The sequence below is a fragment of the Lepidochelys kempii genome, chromosome 10 (assembly GCF_965140265.1).
Source record: "Lepidochelys kempii isolate rLepKem1 chromosome 10, rLepKem1.hap2, whole genome shotgun sequence".
Lineage (NCBI taxonomy): Eukaryota > Metazoa > Chordata > Testudines > Cheloniidae > Lepidochelys > Lepidochelys kempii.
Window position 1 is genome coordinate 2,097,462 of NC_133265.1, and position 13,899 is coordinate 2,111,360.

General features: G+C 52.1%; 1 protein-coding gene and 1 long non-coding RNA gene across 6 annotated transcripts in view; one reads left to right on the forward strand and one right to left on the reverse strand.

Moving 5' to 3' along the window:
- LOC140918038 (epithelial sodium channel subunit beta-like) overlaps positions 1-13,870 on the reverse strand; it is a 39,169-nt gene extending 25,299 nt beyond the window's left edge. For 2 of the 3 annotated variants that reach the window (XM_073361610.1, XM_073361612.1), the window contains exons 1-6: positions 9,041-13,870; positions 7,568-7,889; positions 5,978-6,299; positions 2,072-2,265; positions 1,411-1,514; positions 637-800 (exon numbers count right to left, since the gene is read on the reverse strand). In XM_073361610.1, coding sequence (XP_073217711.1) covers positions 637-800; positions 1,411-1,514; positions 2,072-2,265; positions 5,978-6,299; positions 7,568-7,878 — 1,095 coding nt within the window. In that variant the 5' untranslated portion in view covers positions 7,879-7,889; positions 9,041-13,870. Of the gene's footprint in view, positions 1-636; positions 801-1,410; positions 1,515-2,071; positions 2,266-5,977; positions 6,300-7,567; positions 8,037-9,040 lie in introns of those variants that run through there. The other variant, XM_073361613.1, reaches the window with a different exon arrangement.
- LOC140918040 (uncharacterized) overlaps positions 1-13,899 on the forward strand; it is a 56,646-nt gene that overhangs the window by 26,409 nt on the left and 16,338 nt on the right. Inside the window, exon 4 of one of the 3 annotated variants that reach the window (XR_012161062.1) lies at positions 6,684-8,272. This is a non-coding gene — a long non-coding RNA (uncharacterized lncRNA). Of the gene's footprint in view, positions 1-4,843; positions 6,093-6,683; positions 9,811-13,899 lie in introns of those variants that run through there. The other 2 variants (XR_012161061.1, XR_012161063.1) reach the window with 2 other exon arrangements.

A 13,899-nucleotide genomic window follows, 5' to 3' on the forward strand; every position in this document is an offset into this window, starting at 1 on the left:
TCAGCTGGAGTACTGTGTCCAGTTTTGGGCCCCACACTACAAGAAGGATGTGGACAAATTGGAGAGAGTCCAGCAGAGGGCAACAAAAATGATGAGGGGACTGGAACATATGACTTATGAGGAGAGGCTGAGGGAGCTGGGATTGTTTAGCCTGCAGAAGAGAAGAATGAGGGGGGATTTGATAGCTGCTTTCAACTACCTGAAAGAGGGTTCCAAAGAGGATGGATCTAGTCTGTTCTCAGTGGTAGCAGATGACAGAACAAGGAGTAATGGTCTCAAGTTGAAGTGGGGGAGGTTTAGGTTGGATATTAGGAAAAACTTTTTCACTAGGAGGGTGGTGAAGCACTGGAATGCGTTACCTAGTGAGGTGGTGGAATCTCCTTCCTTAGGGGTTTTTAAGGTCAGGCTTGACAAAGCCCTGGCTGGGCTGTTTTAGTTGGGGATTGGTCCTGCTTTGAGCAGGGGGTTGGACTAGATGACCTCCTGAGGTCCCTTCCAACCCTGATATTCTATGATTCTAGGATTCTATGAAGTGTGTAACTCAGTTCATTCAGATTGGCCAAGACAAACTTGGCTGCTGTCCCATCAGAGGGTCTTACTTTCCAATGATTTGTTCTGATGAGATGTCACACATACCACTAATACGCTGATAGAGGTTTCTGTCCCAGACATGGCATAGATGCCCTGGTCTTTAAGAAACGGGAAACTCTTCTGCTTATGCAGCATAAGCCTTGCCCCAGCAGTAGATGTGAGGTAGGGAATGTAGTCTTGTTGGCCAATGTCCAGAATTAACTGCAGCCCTGTGGGCACCAAACACAATATTCAAAAACCCACAACATGAAGTGCAGGGTTTATATATAAACGTGAGTGTTTAGAGGAACAACAGGGAGTCCGGTGGCACCTTAAAGACTAACAGATTTATTTTGGCATAAGCTTTAATGGGTAAAAAACTCACTTCTTCAGATGCAATGTTTAGATGAACTCTCTTACTCTGCAGGGAAATCCCTCTCCACTGAGAGAGGAGAACAGACCCTTCATCCTTAGATTGACCATTGTTACACCTGTTAATGCTTTGAAAAGGACTCTTACACTCAGCCAATGTGTGGAAAGGAAAAACCTGATTCTGTGGGTGTTTTCCCAGGTATTCAGATGAGATGCACTTTTCTTAAAGTCATCCCATTATTCTGTGTTATACCCTTTGCCATTGCATATGTAATCCATGTCCCTTTTGGGGGTTTACCCCCCTTTCTAATCCTGCACCTCTAAGAACTCAATCATAGCCCTACAGAGGAACATAAATCAACAGTCTCTGTATGATGTGCAGTAGAACTTGCTGTCTGCAGAAGGAACATTTCCCAGCCTTCCCAGTTCCTTTGTTCTGTCTCTTTTAGGAGGGGTTTTAGTACTTACCAAACTTTGCTCGAGGCTTGGAAGAAATCAGGGCTTCCTCATCCATGCCCCAGTTAAAGATGTAGCAGTTGCCATGGTCAGGATGATAGATCTGGGTGAAATTTCTGAAAGAATCACGTACAAGCCGTGACCCTCCAGGGAGAGCTAAAGGGTGGTAGGCTAATTGATCATATGTTTTGTTATCCTGCAGTTAATACTTGGTCCTCCTGCTTCATGGTGTAAGCCAATCTCTGACTATTAGATAGCAGGATAAGTCCTAACATGGGGGCAGATTATTCCACATCTGCTAGTTGGGGGTTCTGACAGCTTCGTTTGAAGCATCTGGTGCCGTACACTGTCAGAGGCAGGATACTGAGCTAGATGGACCTCGGGTCTGAGCCAAATTGGCAATTCTTAGGTTCCCATTGGCTACACACTTACCTGCCTATTTTATTTAGTAAAAAACCCCAAAAAGTACATTCACATGACACTATTATAGATCCCTACAAATGCTTTTCTTTAGCAGTCAATTAGAAGGACAAAACTGGCAGGTGACAATGCAGGATCACAGCATGTCTCATACACAATAACGTGGGGACCATGTGGCACTGCGAAGCCCTCTGTGCCAATATAGTTTCAAGTGACACTGAGAATAAGTAGAAGTTCAGTGGGTTCCACATACCTGTAGCTGCAGGGCTCTGCCCCATACAGACATGCTAGGATCATGTCCTCTGGCTGGTAGCCCATCCTGATCCTCTCTTGCAGCGGGACTTTCGAGAGGATGCTAGTGGACTGTAGAACGTACCATTCTGTCACTGCTTGGGCTGCGCTGGTGAAGTTCCTGTAGATGCACTGGGGGGTGTCCTTGTGGCTGCACTGAAGACACATGGAGTTAGATATTAATGTGTAACTAACAGACAACCTGAGACTAGGCCATCCTGATGGTGAGGGTGTGGGGAGAATGATCTGTTCCCTTCAGTGAACACACAGAGGGTCATCTTCTTTTCTCTTCTCCCTCTGATCCGATGCCAGCCCTCTCTGCTTATTCCTATAAAGGTGAACAGAGATAAAGCCAGGAGTGGCCTGTAGAAATGAATGATCTGGAAAAAGGGGTAAACAGTGAGGTGGCAAAATTTGCAGATGATACAAAACTACTCAAGATAGTTAAGTCCCAGGCTGACTGCGAAGAGCTACAAAAGGATCTCTCAAAACTACGTAACTGGGCAACAAAATGGCAGATGAAATTCAGTGTTGATAAATGCAAAGTAATGCACATTGGAAAACATAATCTCAACTATACAAGCAAAATGATGGGGTGTAAATTAGCTGTTAGCACTCAGGAAAGAGATCTTGGCATCACTGTGGATAGTTCTCTGAAAACATCCCCTCAATGTGCAGCAGCAGACAAAAAGGCTAACAGAATGTTGGGAATCAATAAGAAAGGGATAGATAATGAGACAGAAAATATCATAATGCCTCTATATAAATCCATGGTACGCCCCCATCTTGAATACTGCATGCAAATGTGATCGCCCCATTTCAAAAAAGATATTAGAATTGGAAAAGGTTCAGAAAAGGGTAACAAAAATGATTAGGGGTATAGAACAGCTTCCATATGAGGAGAGATTAATAAGACTGGGACTTTTCAGCTTGGAAAAGAGACGACTAAGGCAGGAGATGATAGAGGTCTATAAAATCATGACTGGTGTGGAGAAAGTAAACAAGGAAGTGTTATTTACTTCTCATAACACAAAAACTAGGGGTCAGCAAATGAAATTAACAGGTAGCAGGTTTAAAACAAACAAAGGAAGTATTTCTTCATGCAACGCACAGTCAACCTGTGGAACTCTTTGCCAGAGGATGTTGTGAAGGCCAAGACAATAACAGGGTTCAAAAAAGAACTAGGTAAATACATGGAGGATAGGTCCATCGATGGCTATTAGCTAGGATGAGCAGGAATGGTGTCTCTAGCCCCTGTTTCCCAGAAGCTGGGAATGGGTGACAGGGGATAGATCACTTGATGATTCCCTGTTCTGTTCATCCCCCGCGGGGCACTTGGCATTGGCCACTGTTGGAAGACAAGATACTGGGCTAGATTGACCTTTGGTCTGACCCAGTATGGCCGTTCTTATGTTCTCATGACTCTAAAATCCTAAAGAATTTAATAGAGAATGATCCCCTTTCTACTGGGATTTTGAAGCATCCTAATGACTTCTGTAATAAGGACAGAATTCTCTGTTCATCCTGTGGGATGGCCCAAAATGCCTATGGAATGTTCATTCCCTATTCCTGTATACCCCTGTCACGGAGTCCCTGGGCGATGCTCTGGAACTGCTCCCCATGAAGCCAGTCAGGACTCTGGGGCAGTCGCCTTTCTGTGAGCAGCCTGTCTTCAGGACACACAGCTCACACAACTTCCACCTTCCTGGGTCTGACCTCAGAGCATTCAGCATCCTCTGCCCCTCCGTGCGCTTCCCCCCAGTGAGTCCGCTCAGGCGGGGCTCCTGGGGAAGCCAGAGGGTCTTGCACCCCAACTTCGCAGTCAGACGGGACTCTCAGCCAGCCAGTAAAACAGAAGGTTTATTAGACGACAGGAACATGGTCTAACACAGAGCTTGCAGGTGCAGAGAACGGGACCCCTCAGCTGGGTCCATTTTGGGGGGCAGTGAGCCAGACAACCACGTCTGCACTTCACTCCATGTCCCAGCCAGCCCCAAACTGAAACTCCCTCCAGCCCCTCCTCCTCTGGGCTTTGTTCCTTTCCCGGGCCAGGAGGACACCTGATTCCTTTGTTCTCCAGCCCTTCAGCTCTGACCTTGCAGGGGGGAAGGGCCCAGGCCATCAGTTGCCAGGAAACAGGGTGTCGGCCATTCTCTGTGTCCAGACTCCTGCACACACCGGCCCTCTAGGGCTCTGCAAGGATCATACACCCTTACCCCACCCCCTAGAGACTTAAGAACTGCCTAGGGGAAACTGAGGCACCCCCACACTATTCAGAGGAAACATTAAGAACAGTCCCACTTCGTCACAACCCCCCACCCAGGATCCTGCCATGCCTCAGTCTGCCTGGACCAAGGCACCCTGGGGGGAATTTCTTCAAGGAGCAATTCACATCAGCCAGTAAAACCCCATCACTGGGCTGGTTGTGGGTGAAGTGTGGCTGGGTAGGGAAGGGAAACCTGTACTGCAGCACGGGGCCAAAGACTGCTCAGAAGCTCCACGACAGCTGCTCTGGCAGCCTAAGGGCTGGGTAGCTGCTGTATTCGGAAGGGACTGGGGCCACAAGATCAGGTGGAGATTTTTAACAGAGAGGGTAATTAACTACGGGAGCAATTTACCAAGGGTTGTGGTGGATTCTCTGTCATCGGCAATTTTTAAATCAAATGTGGGTGTTTTTCTAGAAGCTTTGCTGTAGGAATGATTGTGGGGCCGTTCTCTGGTCTGAATTATACAGGAGAGCAGATGAGATGACGACAGTGGGCCCTTCTGGCTTGGCATCTATGAACCTGAATCCTGTGGTCCGTCCTAGCCCACCCTCCTCACCACTGCCCACAACAGCCTGCACACAGAGACACTTTCTGCAGAGCAAGGATGCCTGTAAGTGCAGCTTCGCCCATGGCTCCCAGTACAGCCGCAGGACAGGGCTTCAGTGGAGTGGGGCATCTGACACTGGCCTCTGAGCACAGGTGAATGTCACCTGGAAACCCCCCTGCTGTACACGTCACCTCATTCAGTTACCGTGCATCCCTGCAGAGCACTCCGAGGGTCTCCCCCTGCCAGGAGCTGAACCGCCTCTCGCCGGAGTGCTCCCAATAGCCCTCGCTGGGGGAGCAGGCCCAGCACAGACGCATACAGGCCGCACTACCCTACACAAACACAGGACACTGTCCTGGGACTGCTGACACCAGGGGAAACGCTCCGTCTTCATTGCAGCTAGCTGGGTTCTGGAGGGAATAACTCAGCCTGGCTCCTCTCCGGGAATTGCAATGTGGGCCTGATCCTGGTGTGGGCACTGAGAATCCCTCATGACTGCAGCCAGAGCCCCAGGTGTGTCACCCAGGGCAGGATCAGGCCAAAAGGATTGGAAGTGTTTCTGTTAAATGAACTTTCTGTGTTGGTGTGATTAGAAAATCTCAAACCCAGCAGCCCCCCACTACACCAGTGTTACCGGCAAGTCCTATGGAACAACCCTCCAGAGATGCACCAGCCTGATGGAGCAGCCCCCAGCCATACACCCAGTGTGTCACTGTGCGGGAAATCATTTGACATGGGATCCATGCTCAGTTCCAACCAGCTCTAAACTGAGAGAAAATGACTGGAAATGATGCACAGAGCTGTGCCAGGGCCCCTTTATGAGCCAGCATGGACCACACGATACAGCTTTTCAAGAGAGAAACCTGGTGGAGAAACAAAATCCAGAGGCCCCATTTGTGCTTTATGTTCTAGCAGAGGCTATGTCAATGGATACAGCCCTATCTGCCTTACTCCCACGGCTTAACTCTCCTCCCCAAATGTTTGTGTAACTCCCATTTGTGTCCTTGAACGAAGTGCAGAGCACGTCTGCATGGAGCCATAAACCTACACTTACCAGCTTCACTGCCACTTTGTGTTTCTTTGCTTCTGACGTCACGTTGGACAGGGCGGGAGAGGAACTGTTGGGTCGGGTTCCTGAGCCGCTTTGGTCGGTCTCAAAGAGATCGATAATGATGGGATGGTCTGGGTCACTCTCGTCCATCAGAACCAAGGGGATTTGGTTCCAGAGCTTGAGGTCTAACCTCTGAGAAACAGTCTCACTGGAGCTTAGTGGGGGAGCTGAGATTGCGTCCCCATGCTTGGACTGCAGGATCCTTTCCAGGGCTGCCTCGGTGAGCGCATCCAACTCTTTCAATAGATGCCTCACCTTGGAGTATCTGAAGGACAAAGAGCAGTTAGCAGGTGCTGGGAAGGTGGCAGTGGCTTGCAGTAGATTGAATGTCTATAGGGAACACGGGCCTTAGGTAGCTTCATAAAGAGTTACTGAAAAATGAATGCAGTCCATGTACAAAGTGTGATCTAGGCTAGAATGTGTATCCTGGAGCAAGAACCAGATATAAAATTAGCCAGGAGCCCTGTACCTGGGCAGTCATTTTCACCATTGCACAGTGGGCATAAAATGGTCCCACTCTGGTTTAATCAGCAGTTTACATGATCTTTGTGCTGGTGTAAATAACTTCACAAGGTGCCAGGATTCAGAGAACGAAGCCAGCTGTGTTCTACTGATGAATGTGCTCTCAGTTATGGCCACTGTCTTTCAGGTGATTTTCTGGGATCCTGCTCAATACATAGGAGCTGCTGTGGAAGGAAGAGATGCACCAAAATCGGTCAGCACCCCTGGTACTACCCCACTTCTTTCTCTGCCCTGATCCAGAGAACTTTCCTGGAGAAAGAGGGCGTGCCTAGTGGGCCATGGCAAGCCACAGGTGCCAGAACAGCCTGGGGGGAAACTGGCACCCAACATAGGTTTGAACAGCCAGCTTTGTCAGCGTAAGAAGGGCCCATCTCCCTCGTAACTTTACCTGCATTTATCAGCAGCAGCTGGCATGGCTGGCTCCTAACATGCCGTGCGTACCCAAACCCATGCTTAGGAACAGTGTTACTGCTGGCAGTGTTTCACCCCCGCCAGTGGCCTAAATGGGAGCCTATAGTTTTCTTCCTGTACATGATTCATACCCCAGTTGTTTTGCGGCGTGAACAGGGCGCACTGAGCGTGCCCGTATAGCAGACTCCCGTCAGGCACGGCCCGCGGCTGCTCTGTGTGTGGGGCTGCTGGGCACTATGTTCCCTGCTGAGTTATTGGCAGGATAGAGTTGTGCAGATTTTCCCAAGATTTTCTCATACAAACAAAACTAGGCAGCCCCTTTGCGTCAACTTGGGTGACCCAACGAGGGGGCTGGAACACTTTGTACAGTGGGGGTGCAAACCCTGGATATGATGGAAACCACTTCACACCAGGGGGTGCAACTGCCCCCTCAGCACCCCGAGCTCCAGCACCTATGGACACCCGGTTGCACTGTGACAAAATCTGCTGCATGGACAAAATGCAAACATATTTGTTATAACTAGGCCCGGTGGCAGAGTCCCAAAGGGGCAGCAGCCACTCCCCCGGACTTGTCGAGTGCAGAGGCCCTAAGGAGCTCACTTGAAGGGGCTGGCATTGCAGACTGTGACCGCTGGGAATGCCATGGCTTTAAATCCCACCGAGAGCGATGGAGTGACACCATAGGAGAAATATCCCTGCACAACTGTCCCCCAGTGCAGAATAAGCAGCGACACTGAGAGCAGCACCAGGAAGAACCAGAACACTCTTTTCTTCGGCCCCTCTCGGATGATGCGCTTGGGTCCATGCGTGTTGGTGTTATCGCAGTACCAGACCAGCAGCTCTTTGTATGTGTATCCCGGCCCCTTCTGGAGACGGTGCAGCACACCAATGAAATACTGCTTCAAGGGCATTGCACTGCCTGCTAAAGAGACAGGAAACAATTCAGAGCAGGAGCATCCCGGGCAGCCAGGATGGGATTTTCCAGAGAGACAAAAGGAACAAGGTTCCCAACTCCCCCTGAAATTCAGAGGGAGCTGGGCACCTAACAGGTGCCTTTGAAACTTCTGGCCCTCAAGCTTCAGTTCCACTGGACAGATGAGCTACAGGACACATGGAACATTACTGACATTTTAGTGTAAACGTGATTTCACAACATCCCCAAGAGGACTCTTCCTCGAGAACGGAGCTCCCCTCCCTGAGCTTGGGTGGGTGAATGGGACATACTGGTGGGACATTGGAACCTCCTTTGTTTGCTGGGATTTACACCGGTAGCACGCACAATGGGTGAGGCAGTTCCCAGACAAGGTGAGTGCGTGGACCTTGACCTGGGCAACTCACAAAGGTTTGGATCCCATAATGTCAGGCACCTCCTAAATGCATCCCAGCTCGGGAGAATCCTCTGGGGGCCTGCCAGCTGCAAAGGGACCTGCTTCCTGTGAAAATGGCTTGTTTATTGTGTGTCTAACTGGGGAGTGGGGAGTTGTGGATGGAGCTAGGAGACTAAACATGGGGAAGAACACAGAAAATAACTCAGGGCTCCACCAAACCTCTCACTGTCACTGTGATTCTAGAGCCCTGCCCCCCCCCCAAACCTCTCACTGTGATCCCAGAGCCTGCCCCCCCAAACCTCTCACTGTGATCCCAGAACCCTGCCCCCAAAACCTCTGTGACCCCAGAGCCCTGGCCCCCAAAACCTCTCACTGTGATCCCAGAGCCCTGGCCCCCAAAACCTCTCACTGTGATCCCAGAGCCCTGGCCACCAAACCTCTCACTGTGATCCGAGAGCCCCGGTCATGCCTGCTTCCCCCGAACCTCTCACTCTGTCTCAGAGCCCTTGACACCCTCCCATACACCTCCACCCCAGCCCTCTCACTGCATCCCAGGGCCCCAGCCCCAAACCGCACTGCATCACAGAGCCCTGGCCACCCCACACACCTGCCCCAAACCTCTCACTGTGTCACAGATCCCCAGCCACCCCCCACCCCTCTCACTGCATCCCAGGGCTCCAGCACTCCCCCCCACCCCCCGCAAGTCTCACTGCATCCCAGAGCTCCAGCTACCCCACCCACCTACCTCAAACCTGTCTGCATGTTCCTGGAAGTCAGATGCCAGCACTGCTCTTGGTGCCCATGAGCCTTGAGTACCTTCTAGCCATCCTCTCGAAAGCCTGAGCATTGCACCCTTCAGTGCCATGAGACACTGGTACTCACGTCAGGCCTCCCAGCTGGCGTCAGGCCGCTGCTGACTTGGGGCGAGGGAAGGTGGGGGTTAGTCTCTCTCTCTCACTTTTGGATGAAAATCCCAGGATCCTCGTCCACCCCACTCTGGCTGCTGACTCTGTGCTTCAGTGTCCTGCACCTGGCTGCGCGGTACAAGCTGTTTGGGGCCAGGGTTTTATGGTCAATATAGTTCACCTGTTGTACAGCACAGGTAGGGCTGTGAGCTGTGTGCACGGCAGAGCGGCTGCAGGGCGGGAGTGGCTGCTCTGTTAAGCATTGCTGCTCCTTCAGGTAACATAAGAGCAGCAAACGCCTGGCTCCTAAACCCAGCACGCAGCAAGCTCAGCCTGGTGTTTCCGATATGCCGTCAGGCGATGAAATGGGGAGGATTCCATTCAGTTTAATTCAATTGAGTGTATTGGCCTGACAAGCTACCAGAGCAGGGTTGCTAAAATGAAAGAAAGAGGCAGGCCTGTGAGGTCTGGGGGCTGGTCCCCCCGGCCCGTCCAGGCGAGGGCTACAGCCTGTCTGGGGGCTGGTCCCCCCGGCCCGTCCAGGCGAGGGCTGCAGCCTGTCTGGGGGCTGGTCCCCCCGGCCCGTCCAGGCGAGGGCTGCAGCCTGTCTGGGGGCTGGTCCCCCCGGCCCGTCCAGGCGAGGGCTGCAGCGTCTCTGGGGGCTGGTCCCCCCGGCCCGTCCAGGCGAGGGCTGCAGCCTGTCTGGGGGCTGGTCCCCCCGGCCCGTCCAGGCGAGGGCTGCAGCATGTCTGGGGGCTGGTCCCCCCGGCCCGTCCAGGCGAGGGCTGCAGCGTATCTGGGGGCTGGTCCCCCCGGCCCGTCCAGGCGAGGGCTGCAGCGTATCTGGGGGCTGGTCCCCCCGGCCCGTCCAGGCGAGGGCTGCAGCATGTCTGGGGGCTGGTCCCCCCGGCCCGTCCAGGCGAGGGCTGCAGCGTATCTGGGGGCTGGTCCCCCCGGCCCGTCCAGGCGAGGGCTGCAGCGTATCTGGGGGCTGGTCCCCCCGGCCCGTCCAGGCGAGGGCTGCAGCATGTCTGGGGGTTGGTCCCCCCGGCCCATTCCCAATCTGGTGGCTCCACAGCACCATGCCATCTCTTTCCTCTGGCCTGGGCAGGCCCTATTGTCCCTCGTAGCTTGTTTTCCTGAGCCCTGGTAACTGGAGGCCAATCTGGATTAATGCCAGGGCTTTAGGGGTGGCAGGCCACGGCCTCGGGCTCTGGTGGCCCTGGTGCAGCGGGGCTCAGGTAGGCTGTCCGCATGCGGTGGCCCCACGCCGCTCCCAGAAGGGGCCAGCTGCTGGCACGTCTCTGCGGCCTCTGGCAAGCAGGGTGGGGAGGAGGTTCTTGGTCTCCTGAATCCCAGCCTGGAGCCCCCTCCTGCACCCAAACTCCCTCCCAGAAAGAAACTAATATAACAGCTGTTCTCAAGTAAGTAGTAGGCTATTTTGAATTAACTATATTCTACATGTTTTAAAACTCAAATGTAACCACAGAATGGCTTTATGTTAAATAAGAGGCAAGTTTAGTAAAGTGTTAATAGCCTCGATGCCATAATTGTGATCATTTTGTTTTAAATTAGGAAAAAGACTTGGATACAGGGGCCCCACAAAATCTAATAGCCCTAGGCCCGCAGAAGAGTTAATCTGGCCCTGAGTGGAGGAAATACCTTTCTCACACTTGTCTATTGGACAGTGGAGTAGGAAGGGTCTGTGCTGTACACTCACACTTAAAACGTAGCTGGATAAATGGTAAGAGTCTGGGGTCAGGCTAGATCATTACAATGGGCCCTTTGGGTCTTAAAATCAATGGAAGATTAATTTAGCCCGACAATTGTTACATTTTCTCCAACAGCCTTGGAGAACATGTTGGTAGAATTTGAAGAAAGCTACTCTAAGTGTTATTTGAGTTATGTTGTTAGAAAAAGACCCAATTTTAAATTGTGTGTGTGAGAGAGAGAGAGAGATGGACTTAGCCCTTCCTACCCAGTGGCCAGGCGCGGCCTCCTGGCCTCGCTATACATTAACTTTATGATGGTTCCTAAGCCCACAGGCAGCAGCCCCACCCAGCTCTGAGCTGCTCTCCCTCATTCCTGGGCACTGGAGAGGCAGAATTGCACATGAATTGCACAGCTGGGAACAGGCCCTTGGTCTCCTGAATCCCAGCCAGGGGCTCTATTTATGCCTTATTGAAATAACCTGCAGTGGATCCTATTTCAGGGGTCCCTGCAGCAGCTCAAGAGCTGAGGGCGGGGCAGTGGTGGGTGTTATCCCTTCCCACATTTTCAGCACCGTGGGAGTCCTTGGACTAGCTCCTGGGACTAGTCTGTGACAATAGCTCCTTTCAGGGCATTAGGTAGCACATTTCTCACTATGAAACTGTTTAATCTTGAGCTGCGGACCAGCCCAACATACCTTCTGACCAGCCTGCACAGGGCAACACCCATCCAGCTGGCAAAGCTCAATCTCCGTTTCTTCCAAGGGCTGTAATGATTTCTCTGCTACTCTTGGTTTACTCCAGTTCTGTGTGAACCCAGTGATGACACTGATCAGCGATTGCCTTCTGTTTCGCTGGAGTTGGCCATGGAATGTATTGGTACAAAACTCGCATCGAGAGGATATTCACCGTGATGATTTCCATTCTCCTTTACCCTCTACAGAACCCCACCTTAAAACCTACCCGTGCTGTGATCCCCGCCATTCCCTCCTGCCTGCCAGTGGCCAGCCAAGAGACTAGCCAGGAAGTCTGGTCTTCTCCTACCTCTGGTCATTTTATTCTTCCAAACCACCCCAATTTATTGTCTTTTTCATCCACCTGTTGCACCCTGATGCCCAAGACTATGAGGATGCTGAGGCAGGACTGCCTTAGCTGTTACTTCTCTGTGCAGCACCTGGCTTAGCAGGGCCCTGATCCTTGATTGGGATTCCCAGGTGCCACCGTAATATAAACAACTACAAACATATGGACAGGACATCCCCCCTTTTTTGCATCGTCTTCTATCTTCTGGAGCCACGTGCTGCCAAGGAGTGTAACTGATGCCAGTTCTAAAAGCCGTGTGTAAGACAGTTCCAGTCAGGGTGAACTTAGAAGCGGGCGTCAGGTTTTCATAAAGATGCCCGTTTACTGCTCTTCAACAGCGACAATGAGAGCAATTCCTGAACCCTGGCTGCCCAGCCGCACAGTTCTGCTCTGAATTCCAGTGACTCAGCTTCCCCTCCCCGCATCATGGCACCAAAAGAAAAAACGGCACCTGCAAGTCCATGCCCAGTAACTGGCACAAGCGCCAAGTTCTGGGACCTCTCTTCCTAGCTGGGCGCCTGCCCAGAGTTATTTGCTCTGTAAAGAGCAGTAACATCTACAGGCCGGAAACGAAAGGCAAAGACAGTGTTGAGTTGTGAAGTGTTTGTGCCTTAAAGAATTTGGGGACAGAGGAAGAGTCAGGTGGAAAAACATGCTAGTAAGTCAGGGGAGGAGCATAGCGTTTCAGGCCAGAAGGAACCAGATCATCCAGTCAGACCTCCTGCATAGCCCAGGCCACCAGCAGCACCCACCACCTGCAACCCAACAACCAAAGTCACACCAAACTATGACAGCCCACAAGGAATGAGACTATGATGTGCCACAAGCAGAGAGCAGGAGGGGCCCAGGTACCCCTGGGCACCGGGTCCCTGCAAATGGCAGGGAAGTGATTGAGATAGACCCAGATAATCCTGACAAGTGATCCACACCCCAACGCTGCACAGGAAAGCAAAACCCCCCAAGGTCACCCCCAATTCCTTCCTGCCCCTACACATGGTGATCAGTTAGACCCTGAGCATGGGAGCAAGAACCAGGCAGCCCAGCACCTGAGAGAGAGCTTGCTCAGAGCCACCTCGGAGCCCTGGCCCTGTCCAACCTCCCATCTCCAGCTAGAGCCATCAGAGGAAGGTGATGACAAAAGCCCACAACCAACCCAAAACAGGGGGAGGAACCTCTTCTAGACCCCTACAGGTGGTGGCTGAAGCCTGAAGCTGTTGGCCAGGCCAGAGGTTGGCTGGGCAGGGCCTGACCCAGTGCTCTGGGACAACCGCACCTTCCACGGAGGTTTGATGGGCGCTTCAGTGACAATATTGACACTGGTCTCAGAGGAGCAGCCGTGTTAGTCTGTATCCGCAAAAAGAACAGGAGGACTTGCGGCACCTTAGAGACTAACACATTTATTTAAGCATAAGCTTTCATGAGCTACAGCTCGCTAACACTGACCTCTGAAAAGGAAGGGCCTTGCAAGGTGGGGCAGGGGAGTGGCACAGAGGGAGGAGCTTGGATACCCCAGGGATGGTCTGGGTGAGACCTGAGACAGATCCCAGGCTACTTTGGTGAAGAGCAAGGGTGTGAAAGAGGCACAGGGCCATGAGGGAGATGGCAAGACAGAGGACAGGAGGGATATGCCACACAGAGCAGGGGAGAGTCTGTCCCTCTTCCAGCCCCTGGGGATGGCTAACAAGCTCCGTACCTGACAACCACCGTGCAGACACAGATCCTGTCATGAACCAGACATCTGCTGTCTGCTTCCAGCTCTCTCTCCTCCGCCCGTTCCTAGCTACGGCAGACGATCCTTGCAGCAGGAGCCTTGCCTTCACTTCTGGCTGTGAAGTGCCATTGAACAGGTTTGAATAAAATGCGGAGGCTAAAGCCCAAGTGCCCCTCATCCCCCTCCCTCAGCCATT